This window comes from Lissotriton helveticus, chromosome 11, assembly GCF_964261635.1.
Source record: "Lissotriton helveticus chromosome 11, aLisHel1.1, whole genome shotgun sequence".
Taxonomy (NCBI): Eukaryota; Metazoa; Chordata; class Amphibia; order Caudata; family Salamandridae; genus Lissotriton; species Lissotriton helveticus.
The window spans coordinates 626,736,632-626,761,921 of NC_136072.1; the positions used below are offsets into that span (position 1 = coordinate 626,736,632).

The window sequence follows — 25,290 nt, forward strand, 5'->3', positions numbered from 1 at the left end:
ATCTGTAAATTCTCCTGTCCTCTTAATGTCAACAAAGTGTTTTTGCACACTTTTTCTAATCGTGAGTAGTTCAATGTGCAGTATTTAATGCATTACCAATGGCCTCTAGCATACGAAGTTATACAGTTGGGATTCTCAAAGGCTTCCGCAGTATTTAACAGTGATCTAAGGTTAGGTGGGCTCCGTTGGCCTCGCTGAGACTACACCGGAATCCTAGTTTGCCTGGGAGCGACAGACTTGAAGCAAGTCTTAAAATGGGCCCCTCCTTTATTCGCCTGGCAGACTTTAGCAGATTCAAGGCAGGCAAAGCAGAATTCGACACTGCACTGTAGACATATAACATATTTGCACAAATCCTTGTGCGCTATCATAAACCCGCATGTGGGACAGGCCCGGATGGATGGGCAGTTTTTGATTTCACTTTTTGGAAGATCTTTGACACTACATTCAGCGAGGATCTTCAGCCGGGGGTCTGCGCACCCCTCGTTTCCACACCGCAGAGATGAAGATCCACCATCTATCCAGGGTCTTAGGCACTGCCAGCAGAACTCACAAGGTTTATTCTTCTTGGCGCTGCAGATCACACAGTGCACCCACAGTTTCCCCAGGTTTTTGCGCTGCACAACTGTATTGCATCCAGGACACTGAAAATGAGAATACAGGATTAGAGAGCTTCGCATATTTTCCAGGGGAAACATTTGTCACTAAACTGTTTCTAGCAAAGAACAGTGATCTAGCTTTGTTCTAGTTTCCGGAGAGAGTCTATTTCAGACCAATCTTTAATCTTTAAATAACTCGGTTGGGGGTGAGGAACTGTCATTCGGGGGCAACAAAAGCCATTCCACAGCAACATGACATCTACAGTACTGCATCAGTAGAAGTGGGAAGAGTGAAATGAGCACCAATACTATTCTTTCAAGATTCACCCCAGCATAAGGGTGGTAGAGAAAAGAACACCAACCTGCACTGTGAATTTCTGTCACTGAAGCTTACTGAATACTGGGGCATGATGGAGTCAAATATTGATGCAAAGCATCTGCCTACCCAAAACAACAGGCAAACCGGAGATGTTACACGAAATGTGCAGAGGTGAGGCAAAGAAAAACGAAAGTCATATGGCAGGCCCCCAATCCCTACAAAGAAGGGACAAGAGCAAACAAGCATTTGTAAAGCAAATACACCTAGCTTTCCAGTGCTACTGCCTATACGCATTATCAGTGCATGCCTCTGTTTGAATGTGTTACCACATTAAAGTGTGACCTATTGGCTTTGCCAGTACTTGTTAATTTAAATTACACTAACCATCAATGGTACATTTACTTTTTATAATAAAAATGAAGAATTTGGTTTAGGGAGGAAATACCACACAGTGCATATTAAAAATACCACACCCAGTAAATACCACTACCATGGGCTGAATTATTTGTAGGGTGTGGTAAATACCTCCAATTTGGATTTTTAAACTTGGAAATGAGGCATAACATGCAGAATCAGTTTTAACACATCAAAGTTTGTAGGCATACATGTAGAATCAGGGTTTTAACACACTGAATTATCTGTTTTGCTTTTTTCTGGGCCTGTTCTTCCAATACATTTTATCAGCAGAAAACTGCGAGTGTGCGATCATTTTCACACATTTTGTCATTCTGATCACTGTGTTATCTCCTGTTTGCATAGTGACTGGAATTTAGCTCTGAATTTATAAGGAGGGCCTAAGGGGACCATTTATATGGTGGCGGAGAGTCTGCAGACCCTGGAGGAGGGGCAGCAGGCATTACTTCCTCCACCCTGGTGGAGGACAGCCTGACTGTTTAAGATATCACAATTTCCCTGGTGGGACTCACCTACTTTGAGAAGAGGGCACTGACATACAAGGTGTGTGATTTTTTAAATAATCTACTTGTCCAAGGCACAAAATACTACAAGAATCTGCATGCCCTTTAGAGAAAACCACATGTCCAGCCTAATCTTTAAATGATATGTACCGGCACAGAAATAGTAATGTTAACAGATTTTTATTTAATTTTCATAAACTGACAAAAATTAATTTGCAACAATACTAAAATAAAATGTCTTTTTACTGGGAAAAGTGGAAGTATAATTATTCAACTAACAAGTATTGGGAATGATCAAAGCTCTTGACTACTTCTTAACTTCAAGTAATACAATTTGGACATTCCATAAAGCAAGCTGAAGCCCATTTGTACAGACAGATGTTTCTGTAAGAAACATAGTGACAATGACTGTGAGTCATTCATGACAGTGAGGCGTTTGAATGGCTCTCACATGCTGTTGCAGTACTAAAATGTAAAAAATAGCTAAGGAAGCTTTGTGAGTTGAGCATCAGGCAGATCATGTTTTTGTGGGTGTGAACATTTCAAGATCACATTTTCTTCGAGATAAACTCGGTTTCTACAACAAATGTAAATGAGTTTAATGGCACTTAGAATAGAATACTTTTTCAGATTTAGTTTATAACTCCTACTCTGGGAAAGAACCATCTACCCTATTCTTTAAATACTACATTGACACCACCAAATTTCTTGGATTTTATCTTAAGGATTGTTAACAGGTCAAGGCTGCCCTGTTAGTCTAATATTAGATGACACATTCCCTCCATGCTTACCCCACTTGCTCTCTTAGGCCTGTCATTTCTCTTGTGATTTGAGACCTTCTCAATGGAATTCTCAGCATCTCTCTAAAGAAAATGTATTGTGAAGGCAGGATCTTAATGGGCAGTCAGTGGTTCAAGTTCAATCCATGTAAAACATAAGTAATGCATGTTAAAACTGAAGTAATAAAGGATGGCACTAGTGTGGACTTTTGGTGCTCGAATTCTGGCCCACAAAATTGAGCATCTGTCATAAACTTGTAAATTCGGTCAAGAACTTGGTTTTTAAAACTGATGCCAATTAGAAACCGAGAGCTCTGTTATCTCCTCGAACTGTTTATGCCATATAGAGTGGCTGGCAGGATTTTGTTGGGACTCAAATTTGAGTCAGGAGTTATTCTGCTGTCCCTTTTATAATTGGCTCGAGGATGGAGTAAATCAATGGGCTTTACCATGATCTTCATAAAGGCCTCTGTTGGTGCTTCAGGTGCTACAGAACTATTGTCAAATTGCGGGGGGTACTTGTAATTTGTAATTTGTAGTGGTATTTGTAGAGCGCAACGGTCGCTCCGAAAGGAGCATCTTGGCGCTGTTTGATGGTAAGCAGTCAGTTACATAAGCAAAAAATTAAATGGCGGCCATGATATATTCGTCTGGGAGATTAAAAATCCAGGTTTTTAGTAGCTTCCTGAACTGTATTTCTTGGGTTTGGGACCTGAGATTTTTGGGCATAGAGTTCCAGGCTTTAGAGGACAGATAAGTCATGGTTTTGCCACCTTTGGTTTTGAGGTTAAACCTAGCTAGCTTTATTTGATTGTCATTAGAGGATCGTCGAGTTCTAGAAGGGTTGTAGTGGGGATAACGCCTGATGAGATATTTAGGGCCTGTGTTGTTGAATGCCCGAAATGCGACGATTAGAATCTTAAAAAATATTCTTTTATGCAAAGGGAGACAATGAAGAGTCTTTAAGGCAGCTGATATTGAGGATTTTCTGGGTAGTTTTAAAACTAATCTGGCTGCCGAATGTAGTACACTTTGGAGTTTTTTTAGTGTAGATTTTTTTGCACCTGCCATCTCACCATTGCAGTAGTCGAGGCGGGCAAGGATAAGAGCCACTGCTACAGCCTTTCTTGAGTCAGTGGGTAAAAAGTAAAAAAAAAATGTAAGAGATTTTATGATGCCAAAGCAGTGACCTGCCACATTCCTGATATGTTGGTCGAAGGATAGTTCCGTGTCGAACAGGACTCCGAGATTCCTTGCTGTCGCTACGGTCTGGGGGGGAGCAGTGGAGTCCTCTGGCCACCAAAGGCTGGGACAGAAATTAACATTTTTTCCCATTGGGAGGATTTCTGTCTTGCTGGCGTTACATTTCAGGTGGTTTTTATCCATCCAGTGGAAAACGGCCTTCAGACAGTTTTTAAGATTTTGTTCGGCCTTAGTGGAATGTTCATCTAATGGTACAATGAGTTGAGTATAATCGGCATACGAAGTTACGAGTATGCCGAATGATTCAATCAGGGAGATAATTGGGATCAAATACACATTAAAGAGAAGAGGACTCAAAATGGAACCTTGAGAGACTCCAGACCGAACCCTCTTCTCTTTAGAAAGGAAAGGGCCCAAGGCAATGGTTTGGGATCTGTCCGTTAAGAAGGATGTTATCCACGCAAGAACCATGTCTGAGATACCAATATCTTTCAGTCTGCTCAACAGTATAGAATGCGAGATGGTATCGAACGCTGCTGTGAGGTCCAGTAGTATCATCACGGCGTTCTTTCTCTGATCTTGTAACAGCTTTATAGAGTCTGTCAATTCAATCAGTGCAGTTTCTGTAGAGTGATGGGGACGGAAACCTGACTGTTGGGGATGGAGGACGTTGTATGCTTCTATATGACTTTTTAGTTCTCTATAGACCATCTGTTCAGTGATTTTTCCCAAAACTGGGAGGAGTGATATTGGACGTAGATTAGTGAGGTCTAAGGGGGATTTATTAAGTTTTTTCATCAGGGGTTTTACTATTCCCTGTTTCCATTCACGTGGGACGATACCTGTATTGAGGGAAGAGTTAACAATCTTGTTTATGATTGGATTCACCACATCAATTAACTGATGGAGAATTCTTGGGGGGCATGGGTCCGAAGGTGCTCCTGATTTACAGGCTAGGATTACGTCCCGTGTTTGGGCTAGACTGACCGATGTGAAAGTTTTAAGACTTCCCATTGAGTTTTCTCCCTGATCAGAGAGGGTAGAAGTCAGAGCGACTTGGGGTATAGGAAAGTTTTTCTGTATTGAGTCCATTTTCTCCTCAAAAAAGTCAGCTATTTGATTGCAGAACTCTTGGGATGGGGGTATTTCAGGCTGTAACGCTCTGGGATGGGTAAAAGTCTTGACTATCGAAAACAATGTTTTTTGTTTTTGTTTGGCATCCTTGATGGCATTGATATAAAAATCTTTCTTGGCAATTTTTATGCTGGAGTGATATATCTTCCTCAGCTGGATAAAAGAGTTTCTGTCTGCCGTATCGTAGGTTTTACGCCACTTGCGTTCGCCTTTACTACATAATAGATGGGCTTTGGCTAATTCTGGAGTAAACCAAGGGGCATTTGTCTTAGGTTTTATCTCCGTTCTTCGGGGACGTTTGGGTGGTTCACGTGCTTTAATCTCATGCTGCATCCAGCTCTGGAAGTGTTTTGAGTCATGTTCTACGTCGCCGGTAAGATTAGGGATCGGTGTTTGGATGATAGGCTTAAGCTTGAAATTTTCCTCTACCATTTTCCAGTTAACGTAGTTTTCCGAATGTGAACTGGATTTAATTGCATTCAGGGGGCGAGAGGTTTTGATACAAAATGGGATCAGACAGTGATCGGTCCATATTTGTGGGACAGGAGATTGGGTTGCTAGAAGGGGAAAGTTCGTACATACCCCATCTAGTATGTGTCCAGCTTGGTGTGTGGGCTGTTTAACCCTTTGTTGAAGGTTAAAAATGTCCAGGGTCTGGTGAAAATTAAGAGCCTGTAAGTCGGTTTTGGATTCGAGGTGCAGATTAAAATCACCCAGAAGAGTGAAGTGTGGGTATCTAATAAGAAGTTGACCCAATGAGTCACTGAGAGTTTCTAGGAATCTGGTAGCATTACCCGGGGGGCGGTAGATAAGTCCTCCTGAGAAGGAGGAGGTTTCGTTCAGTTTGATTGAAAAAACGAGGCCTTCTATACCTTTGAGGGGGTCTAAGTTGAATGTGTGGCATTTAAAATGGTTTCTTAACACCATGGCTACTCCTCTACCTCTCCCCTTCAGCCTGTCCTGCCTAAGGATGGTATAGCCTTGAGGGAGGGCGATGGCTAGGTCAGGGTTTCTATTATCAGTTAGCCAGGTTTCGGTTATGAGGAGGCAATCTAGGTCGAACTCCCAGATGAGATCTTTTATATCTTGGCTGTGGCTACACATGGAGCGAGCGTTGATCATCCCTCCTTTAAAGTGCGACATATTATCTACCAAGTCGATTAAAGGAGTTTGTGTCTTGACTGGGGACCCGGAGGAAGTCCACCTACAGAGTTTACAGCTGAAGGGCCCTTTGATGTTATTCATTTCAATCTTACAAGTGCAACTGTTTCTTATGCGGAGACTGCGTAGGACGTCGGGTTGGTACCTTAAAGTGGCGGGTACTTGACCAGAGTTTCCTGCGCCTGTCGCGTTCTTGTCGCGGACGGGCGCAGACGGGCTTGCCTTAGGCATGCCTTTGGCGCGCAAACGGCGCTCCCGCTGCGCTCGTCCGCTGCGCTCGTCCGCTGCGCTTCCTGCAAATGCACATATCTAACGAGGGTGGGGGGGGTGTCCTCGAGGGGGCGTGGTCAGCGAGCACGCCGGCGATGGCGGCCGCTAAAGTAAACTATGAGTGCAACAGCGTTCAAATCGGCTGTGCGCTGAACAGACAATGGGCTTCTGCCCCAAGAGAGGTTAAGGGAGGTGAGCTTCGTTTTGTTTTTAAAATACACAGGAAAATAGGTGACATTCAAATTTTTAAAAGGTAAATGAAGGCGTACCACCAGCTCCCGGCTTCCGCCTCAGCAGTGGGTTCAGAGATTAGTGTTTGACGCTTGTTATCAGCGTCTTTTATGCTGGGCGGGGGGGCGTGTCCTCGAGGGGGCGTGGTCAGCGAGCACGCCGGCGATGGCGGCCGCTAAAGTAAACTATGAGCGCAACAGCGTTCAAATCGGCTGTGCGCTGAACAGACAATGGGCTTCTGCCCCAAGAGAGGTTAAGGGAGGTGAGCTTCGTTTTGTTTTTAAAATACACAGGAAAATAGGTGACATTCAAAATTTTAAAAGGTAAATGAAAGCGTACCACCAGCTCCCGGCTTCCGCCTCAGGAGTGGGTTCAGAGATTAGTGTTTGACGCTTGTTATCAGCGTCTTTTATGCTGGGCGGGGGGGCGTGTCCTCGAGGGGGCGTGGTCAGCAAGCACGCCGGTGATGGCGGCCGCTAAAGTAAACTATGAGCGCAACAGCGTTCAAATCGGCTGTGCGCTGAACAGACAATGGGCTTCTGCCCCACAAGAGGTTAAGGGAGGTGAGCTTCGTTTTGTTTTTAAAATACACAGGAAAATAGGTGACATTCAAATTTTTAAAAGGTAAATGAAAGCGTACCACCAGCTCCCGGCTTCCGCCTCAGGAGTGGGTTCAGAGATTAGTGTTTGACGCTTGTTATCAGCGTCTTTTATGCTGGGCGGGGGGGCTTGTCCTCGAGGGGGCGTGGTCAGCGAGCACGCCGGCGATGGCGGCCGCTAAAGTAAACTATGAGCGCAACAGCGTTCAAATCGGCTGTGCGCTGAACAGACAATGGGCTTCTGCCCCAAGAGAGGTTAAGGGAGGTGAGCTTCGTTTTGTTTTTAAAATACACAGGAAAACAGGTGACATTCAAATTTTTAAAAGGTAAATGAAAGCGTACCACCAGCTCCCGGCTTCCACCTCAGGAGTGGGTTCAGAGATTAGTCACATATTTGTTCTGGGAACATCTATTCTACACACACTGAACTGACTTGGGAACCCAGCTTACACTAATAATGTAGTATGGATTGCACATAAGGTTCTTGAAAATCAGGCTTAGAAGTTGTACCACCAGGCTTACCTTGCACTCCACTACAACCTCGTTTTACTTTTGGTGTTGCATTTTAAGACAACAAGGAAGGGTAGTGAGCTTTTACTATTGTGCCTTCAGCCATGTGGTAATCTTCTTCCTCAGTTTTGATTTACCTAATCATTTCTCTTTCTAATCGTAGTTGAAAACTTGACTATTTTTATGTTGTGAAAAACAAAAAAGGTGATGGGTGGATTGTTTTAATTGATTTCATCCACTGGTAAATTACTCAGGATGCAATCCAGTTCATTGTTTTTGCACACTATGCCATAGCACACTGGATCCAGCCATAGACAAATCAACCTTGGTCCTGCTCCAATAGTAGCAGTCTATTGCAATCTCCCAGTCAAGGTGCCTTCTGAACAGGCACAACAGGGACATTGAGTATGGGACCAAGGTCTGGGCATTGATATCACAAAAGGGCGTCCCACTGAGGAAAACGAACAGCATTGGCAATGCCAATCGGTCTCGGCATATTCATTAGGTTAGCTGTTTATATTATATTAAAAATAATTAATCTCATTTGTTTTTGTGACATGTAAAAGTAGTGTGTAAAATAATCCATTTGATGGCTTAGTTTGTTTAAAAATCGTTTTAATATTACGGCAAACATTTGTAAGCATAAAAACAGTAAGTAATACAATATATTTAAGTCATTATTATTACTTTATATAACTTTTATTGCACTTTGTAATTTTAGACTTCTATACAACAGAAAAATTAGGTCTTTTTCAGGATCAAGGTATATGTTTTTAAACGTGTAAGTAAATGAAAGAGGTCTGCAGTTTATAGTGGTGGCTCTTTGTGAAAGTGCTGCTGGGCGGTGAGGCGTGGGGGGGAGAGCGGCAAGGTGTGGGTAGTAAACTCTGGCATTAAGCTGAACGGAGTGCACAGAATAAATAAAACAAATTTCATCGAGCGTGCTGCATCGCATTGCTACATTGCAGTGCGTGCAATGAAATTTGTTTTATTTATGTATTGATTAAGTGAACTTCTTTTGTCTTAATGCTAGAGTTTACTACCCTCACCCTGCCCCTCCCCTGCCCCGCCTACTGCCCTGCAGTAGTCCCACGAGGAGGTCTACTGCAATTATAGGTTTTGCTTTGTTTCTGTGTGCAACAAGTGCAATGACATCTGTATGCTGAAAAAATATATATTATTGAATAGTGTGTATCCTTGTTTGTATGGAGAACATATAGGTTGGCTACAGAGAAGGTAACAGACAAACGCATATGCAGCAGGCACGCTAACCTAGTGAGCTGTTTGTATTTTTGATGTATAAAAAGGAGCAGCACAGCTAAGGTGGCGAAGCCTTTTTCGCCAACTATGATAAATTATAATCAAATCCATAACTTGCTTCATGCACTGCATATAACCTCACAGGCCATCAAGGACGGGACATCACAACAATGAATCACATCACCAGGGACAAAGTTAATGTTATCCCTGACTAAGGAAACAATGAAGCTTTTTCATACCGGTTTCCTGAAAGCGCAATTGTAGGTTTTGTTTTGTTTGTGTCTGCAACAAATGCAAGAGCATCTTTATGCTGAAAAAGAAATGAGTATTAAATGGTGCGAGTCCCGGTTTGTACTGAGGACATATAAATTAGCTACACAGAAGATTACAGACACACGTATATGCAGCAGGCACCTTAACCTACTGAGCTATATGCAGCACGCTAACCTACTGAGCTATACGCATTTTTGATGTATAATGACGAGCAACACGGCTAAGGTGGCGCAGCCTTTGTAGCCCCGGGCACAATATAAAGTGGAAGGATAAAACCTGAACTAGGTTAAAGTGTCTGGGAGCAGCAGAGGGATACAGCTGCGTGGTGAAAGGCAAGGGGGCGGGCTCATAAACATGTCAGCAGCAGCGCGCGTTACAATGTAGGTGCTATATGCACTTTGGTGCATTTAAAACAGGTGAGAGGTGCTGTAAGGGAAACCCAGAAGGCGCTAGTGATATTGTAGGGTAGAGGAAGGTTATGCTGCCATTAGTGCGGGGCACTGAGGGCCTAGATTAATAAAAAAAGGTCTATAAGGGATAGTGTGTGACATTTAGATTAGGCGGAAAGGAAGCCTTCCTAAAGATGTGTCAAAGGGTTTGTATATGGTGCCAACAATAAAAAAAATGAGACATGCATGTGCAGCAGGTACGTTAACCTACTAAGTTACAGGCATATTTGACAGAAAAAACAGCAGCACAGGTGAGGTGGTTCAGCCTTTGTAACCCCGGGCAAAAAGCCACGCTGGAACATAAAACATGAAATCTAGTGTGCGCTACAACCCGGATGATTTTGGCACTTTAGCGCGTTCAAAACAGGTGAGATGTGCTGCAAGGGAAGCCCCGAAGGCTGTGATTATTCCTTAAATGTTTTTTGAAAACTAGCAAAGACACAGGAATAAGGCCCCAGCAACAACACAGGTTGTGTATGAGGTGTTACCAAGCTCTTATAGACATTAAACCAGGAGAAATTACAAGTTAACCCCAAAGACTGTTTGAACTAGCATTTGCATTTGCAGCAGGCACCCTAAGGTGCTGAGCTATATGCACGTTTGACAGAGAAAAAGGAGCAGCGCGGAATAGCTGGCGCTTCCTACCCCTGGGCACAGAGCCACTTTCTAATATAAAACCTGAACTAGATTAAAGTGTTCCTAAGTAGCAGACAGTCACAGCTACGCGGAAAAAGGCGGGGGCAAAGTCATAAACATGTTATTAGAGTTATGAAATATGTGCATATAGCGCGTGCTAGAACACAGAGATTGTAGGCGCTTTAATGGTTGAAAACAGGTGCGAAGTGCTAAAGGGAAGCCTCGAAGGCTCTGGTGACATTGTAGGGTGGAGGAGTGTTATACTTTCTTTAGTGCGGCGGCTATGAAAGCAGACATTAGAGGGTCTTTAGAAGAGGTAATGAGTGGCACGCTAACCTACTGAGCTGTATGCATTTTTGATGTATAAAAAGGAGCAGCACAGCTAAAATGGTGATGCCTTTTTAGCCAACTATGATAAATTATAATCCAATCCATAACGTGCTTCATGCACTGCATATTACCTCACAGGTCATCAAGGACGGGACATCACAACAATGAATCACATCACCAGGGACAAGGTTAATGTTATCCCTGACTAAGGAAACAATTAAGGTTTTTAGGTCTCGCCTATGTAGCGCGCATGCACTGCATCGGAGCGAGACCTGTAGCCATCGGCACAGCTTTCCCTGCAAAGACGGGCACGCGTTGCATTGCTTGCAATGGCAACGCGTGCACGTCTGACGATTTTCTTGCAGGAGCGCGCAGCGCAATATGGTGGCGTAATATGGTCGCATGCTCCCGCAAGGGAATCTCGCAGGCCCCTCCACTGCTGCTGCGCGAGGATCGCGCTTGTTGTGAAATGTCCCGGTTTTTTTATTTAAAATTCTGGAAGGAACTTAAAGACTGTAACTTCAAGAACCCTACAGAAAATGCTTTGGAATGTTTACTATGTACCAGAAAGAAGGGCATGTTGGTGTGGCGTGTGAGTAACAAAACTATATCGTGCACTAAGGCGATTCAGAGCGTTTTTCCGATGCTCAAGCGAGACTCCGGATGGCTAGTGCAGGGTAAAGCCAGTTCCAACATACACACATGCCTTAGGCGTGTGAGAAGTTGTGAAGACAAGCAGTGTACAATTTTACATTATTGTTTTTTTTACTTTGCCAGCCTTGCAAACTCTGGCAAATTTTACAAAAAAGGAAACACAAAATAGGCTTTGGGCGACAATGAGAACATTTGAGCTGCCACTCGGGCTGTGGGGACGCTGTTCGCCCCCCCTCGCATGACATCGTTCTTGAGCGTGCATCACATTCTCCGCTGCCGGAACTCAAAGCGTGTCACTTCTGGCAGACACAGCTGAAAAGAACGTAAGGCTGTTAGTGTAAAGTGGTGGTTATGACGTTTTCTAAGGCCACTCGGGGCTGGGGGCATCTATGAGAGACAATTCCATGCAGCTGGGAAATGTCACCCATAAAGTATAAAGTTTCATCCAGGTGTATAAGTGTAACATTTGTGACTGCTCAACCAAACATATCAGCACTTCTAACTTAATCTGATTGTTCCATGTGTGCTGGAAAAAGTGCAGAAAAGTACAACAATATCCTCCATGTTTACAAGCGGAAGGGATAGAAATCCATTTTAGTGCAATTTCAATCAATAAACTATAGGTAATAAAAGATATTGGTTTTTTTTAATCACTGTGTGCCATCCTTACTCACGCATTTGACTTCTTCATAAAGTATGTACTCAATGCCTAATTTATAAAACAATAAAGGTTAGGCTCAAAGTTTTGCTCAGAAGCCTGGGCTAACGCCATTAAAGGTTGGGGTGACAAATCAGAAGGCTGAGTAGTCTTGATTCCACCTCCTGCCTCTTTAATCCACCCCAGACACTCCCTGCCTCCTTATCTCATAGGATGCAGCCCTGGAAGTCTGTGTTTGTCCTTGTGTATTTTGGTGCACGCTGGGGCTTACGTACATAATTAGTCAAGTGTATGGCTCTCCGGTACCCTATGTTGAAAGAGTTGAGTGTTGTGCATAGGACGTCAGAGAGCACCCCTTCTGTCACCGCAATATTGGAGCAGTGCATAGACCTGCTTATGTGACAGTGATATGTAAGAGAGTTGTGCTTTATTAAGATTTACATACACAGGTCCGTCCTTGGGGGCTCCAACTTCATATAGATCTTACTGATGCATCATACAAAAGTGGTGTTCTTTCTTACAAACTTTTCTAGTGCTGGACGGCTGCCTGGTTGTGGCTGTGTCGTGCGCTGGTTTATGTAGATGGAGAGAGCAACCATTTTGTTATTGCTCATCATAGTTCATTGTTGCACCTGAGGGGGTAAAAAAATGTGGGGTCGTATCAGAAATTGCCCTAAGGGCACAATGGGCATTTGCACCAGTTTTTGTGCATCCAGGGAACTTTATAGATGGTTAAGAGCTCTTTCTGTAATATGGATTGCGTGGGTGCACTATTTGAGCCGTGTGATCTTAATAGAAAATTCCTAATTTCATGGGAAATCCTTTTGCGCTCATGATCCAAGCCTTTGGGAGGTGGACTGACCGCACACCACATAAGAAGTGGCACAGTCGGGACCCTGAGTGGAGCAATATGGCGCCCGTCTAGAGGACGCTAGTGCAGCTATAGGGCAGCGGTCCGGTTCGTAATGTGCCCGGTGTGAGAGCTGCATCGCTTCTCTCCCCCGCTCCGAATCACGCTCCTCACTGTGCTCTGCTTTGGATGCTGTACTCACCCCCCCACCTCAGATGCTGGTCGGCGGCAGGCAGCAGGCGTTCTTTCTATCCCGGAGCGTCTCTCGTTCGGCGCTGTGTCTCACTGTGCCTGCGGCGTCTGCTGCTTCAGCTCACCAGCGCCCCCACGATGGCTCCAAAGGTTGCAGCAAATGTTCAATTGAAGGCAGCAGCAGTGGCTGCTGCGAAAAGAGTGCGGCGCGAGGCAATCTCAAACCCCAACCAGAATGCTATGACCAGTGCTTTAAATGGGACGGTACTGTCCGGTACTAAGTACCGGCACTTTTTAATCTTGAGAGGGAGAGTACCGGCACTTCTCAAGAGATATGCAATGCTTTTAATTGGAGAGTACCGGCACTTCTCAGAAACAAGCAGGTACTTCGGTACGGAGTACCTGCACTTCTATTTTTCCATTTAAAGCACTGGCTATGACAGGCACTGACAATTCCCCGGGACAACTCCGCAAGCAACGCCCGACAGAATCTAGGAGAGGGAAGGGCGGTATAACTGCAGACAACACCAAGCTGAAACCAGCAGGTCCCTCGGTGGGGGAGCTGCTTCATCGGACAAAAGAGGCACCGACCACAGTGAGTACTGCCCCCGGGAATCAATTAGAGGGGAATCCTGGTGAAGAGGCTGGGGCAGCAGTCAAACAGCTATCCACAGATACTGTGCCCCCAAATTTAAATGGTGACTCTCTGATGAGAAAAGGAGAGCAAGTCATTAGAATTGCATCAAAGGACCTAGTCACGCCTCCTACAATTCAGCAAGTGTCTGGCAGTCAATTGGGGGATGAAGGTGAAACGATGGTGGTGAAGGACGGTGGGGAAGAGGAGAAAGAACAAAGTGACTGTTTTGTCGTGTATTTCTATAGGTTCTGAATCGATCCCCCTATTCCTGACCCTATTCTGGTTAAACTTACTAGCTAGTTAACTAACAGTCAGCCCATGAGGCAAGAAATCCCCCATGATGCAGATACCGTTATCTGACGCAGTCACACTACGGCACAGGAACGTGTTATCTGATTAGGTCATAACGCTTGAGATCTAATTAGACAAGCGATATTCCTCCAGCCCCTGATAAGGCATACGACGTTCTCATAACAAATCAAACCTATGACACCCTGGATAATCCGTGCGGCCATTGTTTTGATTTCACAGAGAACTTTAGTAAAGAATGTGCTAACGAGCAAGTCGTATGACATCTTTATTGACGTACCTATGTCCATCCTTACGTCAATCCCGGCACCTTTAAGGTATAAATATTGCCGACCTTGCCCTATGCAAAACACACGCGTGGTGACAAGACGGAGCAGCCATACTTGCCGAAGCAGAGAGCCGAAGCAGACCCCGCAGGCAGCAGCCCCGCCTTCCTGACGCGCTGAGAGACGCGCTGCTATCTCAAGCCGAGAGACCCAGCACCGGCGCTTCTGGGCAGCCCTCGCAGGCAGCCTGGAATATCGAGAGCAGAGAAAGAGATACCATTCCTCATTCATCCTAAATTCCAGGTACAGAACTGAATAACCCCTCCTAGAGAATTCTTTAGTTATTCACTTGGCAAAAACAAACTTAACTTAAACTGTAACTTTCTATTCCCGCCCACGTATTAGACTTAGGTCAGGTACACGGGGTAGGCGTATTTAGAAACACCAGTTGAGTACGTTTAGTCAAATGTATATGTGTATGTAAATATATTTTAATCATTTTAAACATCATATGGCTCAGAAACCATATCAATGTTTTTACAGTATTATTTTATACTATTGCTTCTAATGTATGCACTTTACTTAACTATAAGTATCGCAATAATATCGATCCATTTCTCTTGTACGAGAAAAGAGACTGATCAATAAATAACATCTTTTATTGAACACGCCCGTCTCTTCCTTTTCTCTACATTCTGATGAGACTAAGAATGCACGTACTGACTGAGTAAAATAATTGCCTTGTGCTCACACGACTCTTGAGATTGACTCTTGATTAGGGGAGAGCAAAGTTGTCATGTTCTATGGTTGTCAGAAACTAAATCCCTTCTTGTCTAATCAGGGAAGTTAATCCTTCCTTGAACATTCGAGAAAGTTTCTAGCGAACTCTGAGCTTAGCTGGCAAACCCAAAAATTAAGTCTAGTATCGACAGTAGTAGACCTAGTTAACGTCTGGCCTAGGCCTTTACTGCTGTAGGTACTATTCCAATGCGCAGAGCCTATTGGGAAAATAGGAGCTACACTACATGGCGCCCAACGCGTTTGGAAAGGGCGATAAAACTAACGTAAGACATTTAGAGTAACTCAGTCGTGCTTTCTCACTCAGACCCCTTTTTCCAAATACTCCAAAGACGTCTGGAGTGGGTGAAAGGTTATTATATCCTCCAAAACCTCGCAGGAGGGAACTCCTATGTATGGTTTTTGGTCTAGTCAACGTTGAAGGATAAAACAGTTCCAGAATATTGTGCATCTAATCTCTGTTTCCATAAAAAACCTGATCTGCAAATAAAAATAATACCATCCTGTCAGTAAAATGGGAGACAGTGATGGAGAAAGAGAGGCAATTAGATTAGCTACTGAAATAGCAGATGCTGATGCTACCATGCAAGCAGCAGACGCGGATATAATACTCATTCCGGTCACCAAAAGAAGATCTATAACCTTAAAACTTATAGAAAATGGACTGACCCCTAGAGGTGGCACAGTCATATTCGTAATCGAGGCACACGAATATCGGCAGACAGAGGTATACTATACATGGATACATTTTCCAGCAGCAAATGCTGTAACAAAGTACTTCCACTATTACAAAGTAGAGGAACCTCCTAATGAGTACACTCCTTTCGAGGAGGTGGAAGTACCACTCAAATTCCAAGAGCATTTGCTCTTATTTAATGGCGCCCTAAAACATAATAATCACATTACAAGGCTCGGTCCTTTAGGAAGACCAGGAGCAACGTGGCCGGTCTTAGCCGGATACACACCACATCCAGACATCGAAAGAATGCCTGCAGCAGAGCTGTTAATACAGCTAAAACAACTACTAAAAATTCACAGACAATTAGTTCAGTATGTAATGCGGACTTCAACAATTCAGCCAGCGATTAAACTTCCACAGCTGACCCCTCACCAGGGGAACACAAATAAAATTACACCACAGAACATCCAATCCTGCCTAGGTAAAGTTCCAGCTAAACGGGAACAGATACCATTCTGGTTGGCACAGAAAATTACCCAAATAGAGGCGGTGTTTCCTGACACCACCCCGCTGGAAAAACACAGGATTCTGACTATATGTCTCCCAATGGGAATCGCACCACACATTGAGGACTGTGACACTTGGGGTACAGTCTTTGCTTCCATCTACACAAAAACGCACGGTGTTCCATCCATTTCGGTAATACCAGATGTGCTTAAACAAATTCAAGATGAATACGGTCCAGAACCTGCTTTAACTCTTGGTATGAAATTACTGAAAGACTTCAAGCAGGTCTCGGCTATATTACTAGCCAACATAAAAGGTGAAGCAGCAAACGTGGCGATCCGCCAGAGGTTAAAAGAGACAGATATAGCAGACCAACCAGCTGAAATTGCCAGAATCATAGAAAAATCCTATGAAGAACTAGGCAGAGATAGTCTAGGTGGAATACCAGTAAAACCGCAACTGACTACAAGTCCAGAAAAAATGTTTTTTTAATAATAATAATAATTCACCAAAAAAGAACTGGGATGGGAACAAACAATCCAATCCCAAAGAAAAGAAATTCCAGTCCAGAGGAAGGTCTCCTAGGCGAAGAGAGAAATCTCCAAACCCGAGACAAAGGTCACCTCAGAGTGACCCCTCTGGGAATAGATATAACCTTAGAAATAGGGATAATATTAAAAAACCTGATAGATATCAAGACATTGATACACGTCCCTCTCAATCTTTTCAGAATTCCTCGCAGAAATCGGAAAGAAGAGGACGATCAGAAGAGCACGCCAAGTCCAAAGACAAGGAACCTGCTCAACTGAAAAAGAAATCACAATTTCCAAAAAAGAAGGTAGCCAGTATCAAGGTAGTTAACAATGCCGAGAATACTGAGGACACAACTGAAAAACGGAGAATGGGCTCAGACAATGCTAGACAGCGCAGCAGAGGTGAGCATAGCTCGCAAAGTCCTTATGGATCATCTGGAGACAGTGGACACGAATGAATACCTTCAAGTGGAAACTGCAGATACCAGAGTTAGCAAGCCCCACAAAATATACGAGATAACATTACGTATAGAGGGAGATACGACTAGGAAAATAAGGGGACTATTTTGGGATAACCTATCCAAAGGCTATGACATACTTCTAGCTGAAAAAGACTGGCCACCAGAGTTTGTCAGGGAGTGCCCTCATGGCGAAGAAGTAATTATGCCTGCCTTCACGAATCAAATACCGATTCATAAAAAATACACACTTGCTAGAAAGTGGGCAGTGGCCTTAGCACCTGCTTTATATAAAAATCCTCCTCACAAAATCCAGTTAAAATCACAACCAACTGCACAAAGGCAGTACCCAATTAAGCAAGAAGCTAAAAAACAAGTAAATGAAATACTAGATCAGCTAGAATACCAGGGGGTGATTGAAACTTGCACCTCACAAATGAACAATCCTTTGTTTCCGGTCTCCAAACCAGACAATTCGTACCGTCTAGTTTTGGATTACCGACACCTTAACACATGTTGCAAAACTTTTGCAGTGCAAAACTCACACAGTGCTGCACTAATGAATAACATAGTGCGCAAAAAATACAAAACAACCTTGGACATCTCCAACGGATTCTTTTGTCAAAACATAGCACCAGAGAGCAGATATTTAACTGCATTCTCAGTAAATGGCACTCAAAAACAATTCTGTCGGTTAGCCCAGGGGTACAAGAACAGCCCGGGGGTATTCTCAGCGAGAGTAACAGAATTACTACAACTATATGATGATGAAGCATTATCTTATGTCGATGACATTTACTTAACAGATGATGACTTGGAAACTCACTTGAAAAGAGTGAACACCATAATACTTGGTTTCGCTGCAGAGGGTTACAAATTCAACTTCAAAAAATCCAGAATTGCCCATCTGAAAATCCAGTACGGAGGATATGAATTATCAAGTATTGCCTGGTTGACAGTCTTTTAAGAACTAGAAGAATTAAAAAATCTAAAATATGAAAAAACGTATCCTCTGCCAATCGACATTCTGCCTCTACGACACTACGCCTGTGTAATCTATACAGACGGACATGCTCAACCCTCCGTTTGGGGAGAACATGCATACAATCCCACATGTGAGATTACAAAAGAAGTGTGGCACGGAGGTAAACTAAGACCTCTATTAACAAAATCACACTCAGTAGAAACTAATTCAGAACTACAAACTGAAATATTAGCTTTGAAAATGGCGCTAGATAATGCGGATCGCGAATTCCCGACACTTATAGTGTCAGATTCATATTTCTGCGTCAAAGCATATAACAAGGATTTGCAGACCTGGATTCAGAACGATTACAAAGATGACACGGATGCACCAATAAAGCAGAGACTGCTCTGGGAACAGGTAGCTCTTTTGAAAAAAGAACTACCAAAGACTCACGTGACACACTCACTGAGTCACCAGCGTGATGGCGTTCACGTTGTAGGGAATTCATTGGCTGAAACAGCCGCAGCAGCAGCCAGTAAACCGGCTCCCGTAGATCGGAAAAAGCGTACATTAAAATACATTGACGGCGAAACATTGCTGGCAGTAAAAACGTCATCAAAAGGCGACTGCTCGGCGTTACCGATCAACTATCCACTCAATTACACATACATCATAGATGCAAACTCCATTCCTTTTGCTCGAATCCCTGGAGTGGGGGATAGAGTGATTCCAAACATGGACAGGAGAAACTTGTTAATCGCAGACGCACACATGGGCGAGGGTCTCAGACACCTTAAATTAAAAGATTCTCTGGAAGAATTACAATCACGATACTGGTGGCCAGGCATGAGCCTGCACTACACCATGTTTGTAAAAAACTGCCCAAACTGCAACAGAGATCGCAGTGGGGAGAGAAGCAGTTTAATACCTCGTCGTATCAAGGCAGATAATATTACCAGTAAAAAGAATGGCTTGCGATTAACATATACAGGCTAGTTCCCACTTATAATGTAGATCCACAGCACTCGGCTGACGTCCGGACTGTTATACAAGATTTGCGAGTCTAAATGGCATATACGCTAAGAGCATGCTACGTTCGACCATTTTTTTTTCTTTTTCTCAGGCAATCCAGCCTGGGGGAGGGAAAGAATGGCCAAATGAGCACAGCCCAGCGGGAATCTTCTCACTTTCTTCCTGAGGGTATGGGATGGTGTAAAGAAAAAACCAAGACAGAAAGCAATCTATAATAGAAAGGATATTAGGTTCGGGAGCTGGGTGGGTCAAACATCTAATAAGTGTCCAACGTAGTCTAAATAACTTGCCAAGAAATTCTCTGAAGGGATTCAGTCCGTACGAATTATTATTCGGAACTAGGATGTTGATCTCTGACCTTGATAGTCAGACTTCAGTGGTAACAGAAAAAAGCTTTGATGTCAAAGACCGTTTGGCTATTTTGCAGGACTTAAACAAAACAAGAAAAGACCTGAGCAACATACAGTTGAAAGAACAGCCAACAACCACTGAAGAATCACCACCTGTCCCAGCAAGACCTGTCTGGATTCCAAAAGTCGGGGATCTAGTCAGGGAGAAGATCGCGGTAAAGAAGGAATTTGGGCCTTCTTACAGAAAAGCAGTTCCTGTATTGTCTGTCAACGGGACAAGATCAGTTGTACTACCGCCACTTGCTGGAAAAAAGGAGAACCGAGTTGTATCCATCGACCTGGTAAAACCACAACATGTGGCCGATAACAAACAGTAGGCCAAGTGGACTCCCAATAAGTAGCAGAACACCAAGGTTTGCTACCAGTACAGAGGTCCTAACAAAGAGGCTCATCACATTCGAAACGCCTACAGAAGAACAACAAGGACTATGCAACAATGCAATAGAACTAAGACCTCTGAAAACCCAAATAAAGACATTTAGCAGAGACACACCAATCTATACAGAAGTACCAAGTGAAAATGCAAGAAACAAAAATCCTGAACCAATTGGAACAATTGACAGAACTGCATCTGGTTACTTCATCAACTTCGATGATTCCTCCAACGGTTTCAGCGAACAAAAGACACAGCCATCATCAAAATCCTTTAAAGACAAAGCGAAGGAACTTTTGAAACAACTAAAAGAAACATATCTGATTTCTCCATGGATTGAATTTTGGGTGGGTTTTGGTGCATTTATCCTCATACTTTGGCTCATCATGGTATTTACCTTGGGACGCTTCATTGAGGGAAAATATGCTAAAATGGACACAGCAAGTCAGAACATCAACTTGGTCCTCAAACCACACACATCTTCACACGTCGAGAAACGAGAACTTTCTTCAGAACTTTCTTCAGCCAACTTCACAGCAATTCCAATACCTGGTGGGGTAGCCTGGGACAACACTGACTATGAAATTTATGGTCCGGTCGAGATCCTGAAATATCCACACCAAATTAAGATCTCTTTGAGTGACTTTGCAAAACCAAACTCATTTGCTGATGATTGGGACTTTGAAAGTATTAACAATATGATGTCTGACTTAGTAATGTCTGCTAAATTTACAAAACATGATTATTTGCAGGGTTCTACAAATTATGACAGCATGTACTGCTATAACCATTATGGTAACCATTTCGTGCATAAATCTGCACAACCTAGAAATGTTTTAAGTTATAATCAATGGGAACATTGTGCTACACCTCCAAAAGGGAGCTCTAGAACCGTTTATGACAAATATTCATATTTTTCAGGTTTTAACATAACTAATGCTGAAACATTTTAATACAAATTGTCAAACAAGACAGGGATGAAAACCATGATAACCAACACAAAATTGATATATTCAGATTCATTCTTTGAAAAAATGAATACATTTGGATTTGATTATTGGGACAAAAATGTTGATTTGAAAAGTGTTTGGGGTACAAAAGAATGGCAAGTACAGGGTTTAGAAGCTTTGTTTAGAGCCTGCATGATCCCAGAACAAATGATATTTTTAAATGACACCGTTCAACAAACCACCTGTCTTGGCCTAGCAAAAATCAAAGATTTAAATAACCTGTCTATTCCAAAGCCAACAATGTTTAGCAATAACTCTGATATAGACATAAACCATATACTTAACCAAAACAGAACACATCCTGATTGGAAACAATGGTTGATCTGGCCCACAGATACAAATAACTGTCAAGATAGATTCCTGAATAAAACACAGGGTTTCAAAATGAACAGGCCAGACCCTAGATATCCCCAAAGACATCACCCAGGGATAATAACAACCTACAGTGTGGGCAAATTATGCCTTCAATGGCTACAATCTTCCACACTGCCTGAAATTAAGCAACACCTAACTTTACTTACTGATGGTGCTGACTTGCGTGATTTCATACTGGGACCACGCAAACAGCGTCATAAGCGTTTCATAGCAGCCTCTGTATATGCAGCATACAATGAGGCCTGGAAGGTTACTCAAATTGAGACAGCAGAAAGAATACGGGAAATTGACCGTATTAATTTGGAAAAATCACTTTCTGTAGTGGACAATGGGTTAATGACTCTGTCCTCCAGAATTTTTTCATTGGACAGCATTGTGTCTTCAGCAATCGATATATTATCGCAAGACTTACTGTTATTACAACATGGTCAGTCACAATTGCGTTCTATTGTACAGCTTGGCTGGACGTTACAAAATCTGCGTTCAGGCTACGTGCCTTGGCGTTTAATCAACACTACGTCACTATTCCAAATCTTTAACCTTACTGATAGACAAATCGGTATGGCGCAGAAGGGTGCTGATTATACAATCTTGAGCATTGAAAAACTAGAAAGATTACCAATGACAATGTCAGAACGACCTGTCAGTGAATGGATAATCCACGGAATCATAAATATTCCAATCTCAACCTTCAGGTTTCAATACTGCCAAAAATATATACAGGCTGGCATGTACGAGAAATTGGGAAAGGGGTACCTTAAAACAACTTGGAACCTGCCCTATTCACATGCATGTGTCAGTAACAAAGGACAGAAAGTGTTTCTTAGTGGCAACAATTGTGCTATGTCACTAAGCGGCACGCTTCTGTGTAACGGTATTAGTTTGCACGGAGCCTGTGAAGGGAATTCATAAAACCTTTCATGTCACCAGCAAGGCGCACCTGCAACTGAAATAGAACCATTCTTTCAAAGACTCTATAATGGGAGTTACATTCTTATTGTAGACCGCAGATGCTGTAGTCTTATGCCCGGGACTCCTTATCTCGTCACTACGACGGCGAAGGTCAAGTGCTGTGGACGTTCTTTGTTCCCCAGCTCCTTTCCAGACAGGGAGGCAAGGGCATGGCCCGGTCTGAAAATTACTTCTATTCGAATAGACACTTTAAGCAGAATGAAAACAGTGCTTCTTCAGACGCCTACAAGGCTCACGTCATCTAAAGAAACGTATGATCTACAAGTCGCAAGGACGACTGCAGAGATACATACATTATTATCAACCAATTCCCCCGTACATTTCGCGGAAATCCTGAGCGAAATCTTAAATATTTCTGATACCACTGGGGTCTCAAAGGTATTTAAGACAGTATTTTCGATGACATTAACACCATTCAAAGCCATACTGGGTATCTTTCCAGATTTCGTCCATTCGATTTTTGGCGGACTTCCCCTGATCCTAGGACTAATTGCAGGAATCCTATTCCTGGTCCTTATTTTTCGTTATGGCAACCCATGTCACAGAACAAAATCTCACGACAATGGAAGATACGATCCTAGCCATTGGATACCGGGACCGGATATCAAAAATCCTGGGACTCTCCCGGCTTAGAGACCTAAACATGACTTGGTTTCTATCATTTCGACCAATGTGGCAAAGGTGTGTTTTACCTGTACTAAGGTGTCTGCTATGCGGAGAAGAATGCGTGTTAGACACCTGTCTGACGCTACAATCGGATGCGCCGGTGGATGCAGATACACTGTTGGTTCCTACCAAGGTTCACGCACTGTGCTGCCCTCAAAGGCTGCCAATTCTGATGACGGCATTCCTGGAATCTTCACCACTGCGATTGAAGAGTAGTGAAGTTCAAGATGAAAGCAGCATCGAACAGTTACGACCTTCTGTCAGCAATGCAAATCAGAATGTCAATGGAGACAATCATGCGCACGAATGCATGGTTACCCCTATTTCCGACTTAGAGGAACTTTCCCATGAAGCTGTTGACAGTTTTTTCGAAAGCCTGAATGATATGATGTTCTCTCCGGAACAGAAATAGAGACTTTTGAGTAAACTCGCACACGGCGTTCCCTGAATTCGGCCTTCAACTTTAAAAATAAAGTCACATGAACAATTACAATCCAGTTCACGGACAGCAACTTTTTTCAGCAAGCCCCTAAAATATTTTTCTATATATTTTTTCCCGGGACACTGATCTTCTGCTTAAAGTAAGAAACTATTCCTAGAGAACTAAGATTTCTATTTTTTTTGGATACTTTATAGACTTTATATAGACTTTAGCTGCCCACTGGTATGTTCACAATATATTTTATGTGATGAAATGGTTTCGACTTTTTTTCTGTATAGCCATATTAAGAGCCATTTCATGTGTATTTCTCATATACCAACAAGCAATAATGCATAACAATGCGTGTTTACTTTTGCATTTAATTCATAGCTTAAGTGCATACAATATATATGACTGCAATTTTCCAGTATATTTGAAAATTTCAAAATGCATTTATGTATTTTGGGGTGGTAAGGTATACACTATACTCTATAGTATGTTGTACTATGTTATACTATGCATAGATTAGTAGATATGACCATAGTTAGCGTGGAGTGGGTGTCGTGTATTTCTATAGGTTCTGAATCGATCCCCCTATTCCTGACCCTATTCTGGTTAAACTTACTAGCTAGTTAACTAACAGTCAGCCCATGAGGCAAGAAATCCCCCATGATGCAGATACCGTTATCTGACGCAGTCACACTACGGCACAGGAACGTGTTATCTGATTAGGTCATAACGCTTGAGATCTAATTAGACAAGCGATATTCCTCCAGCCCCTGATAAGGCATACGACGTTCTCATAACAAATCAAACCTATGACAACCTGGATAATCCGTGCGGCCATTGTTTTGATTTCACAGAGAACTTTAGTAAAGAATGTGCTAACGAGCAAGTCGTATGACATCTTTATTGACGTACCTATGTCCATCCTTACGTCAATCCCGGCACCTTTAAGGTATAAATATTGCCGACCTTGCCCTATGCAAAACACACGCGTGGTGACAAGACGGAGCAGCCATACTTGCCGAAGCAGAGAGCCGAAGCAGACCCCGCAGGCAGCAGCCCCGCCTTCCTGACGCGCTGAGAGACGCGCTGCTATCTCAAGCCGAGAGACCCAGCACCGGCGCTTCTGGGCAGCCCTCGCAGGCAGCCTGGAATATCGAGAGCAGAGAAAGAGATACCATTCCTCATTCATCCTAAATTCCAGGTACAGAACTGAATAACCCCTCCTAGAGAATTCTTTAGTTATTCACTTGGCAAAAACAAACTTAACTTAAACTGTAACTTTCTATTCCCGCCCACGTATTAGACTTAGGTCAGGTACACGGGGTAGGCGTATTTAGAAACACCAGTTGAGTACGTTTAGTCAAATGTATATGTGTATGTAAATATATTTTAATCATTTTAAACATCATATGGCTCAGAAACCATATCAATGTTTTTACAGTATTATTTTATACTATTGCTTCTAATGTATGCACTTTACTTAACTATAAGTATCGCAATAATATCGATCCATTTCTCTTGTACGAGAAAAGAGACTGATCAATAAATAACATCTTTTATTGAACACGCCCGTCTCTTCCTTTTCTCTACATTCTGATGAGACTAAGAATGCACGTACTGACTGAGTAAAATAATTGCCTTGTGCTCACACGACTCTTGAGATTGACTCTTGATTAGGGGAGAGCAAAGTTGTCATGTTCTATGGTTGTCAGAAACTAAATCCCTTCTTGTCTAATCAGGGAAGTTAATCCTTCCTTGAACATTCGAGAAAGTTTCTAGCGAACTCTGAGCTTAGCTGGCAAACCCAAAAATTAAGTCTAGTATCGACAGTAGTAGACCTAGTT

General features: G+C 42.9%; 1 protein-coding gene across 1 annotated transcript in view; it reads right to left on the reverse strand.

Annotated features, from left to right (window-relative positions):
• Positions 1-200: 200 nt before the first annotated feature.
• The window catches only part of LOC144791016 (E3 ubiquitin-protein ligase DDB_G0292642-like), a 278,187-nt gene continuing 253,097 nt past the window's right edge, over positions 201-25,290 (reverse strand). The window contains exon 3 of the mRNA XM_078665645.1: positions 201-644. Within this exon, the coding sequence (XP_078521771.1) occupies positions 201-644 (444 nt within the window). The remainder of the gene's footprint in view (positions 645-25,290) is intronic.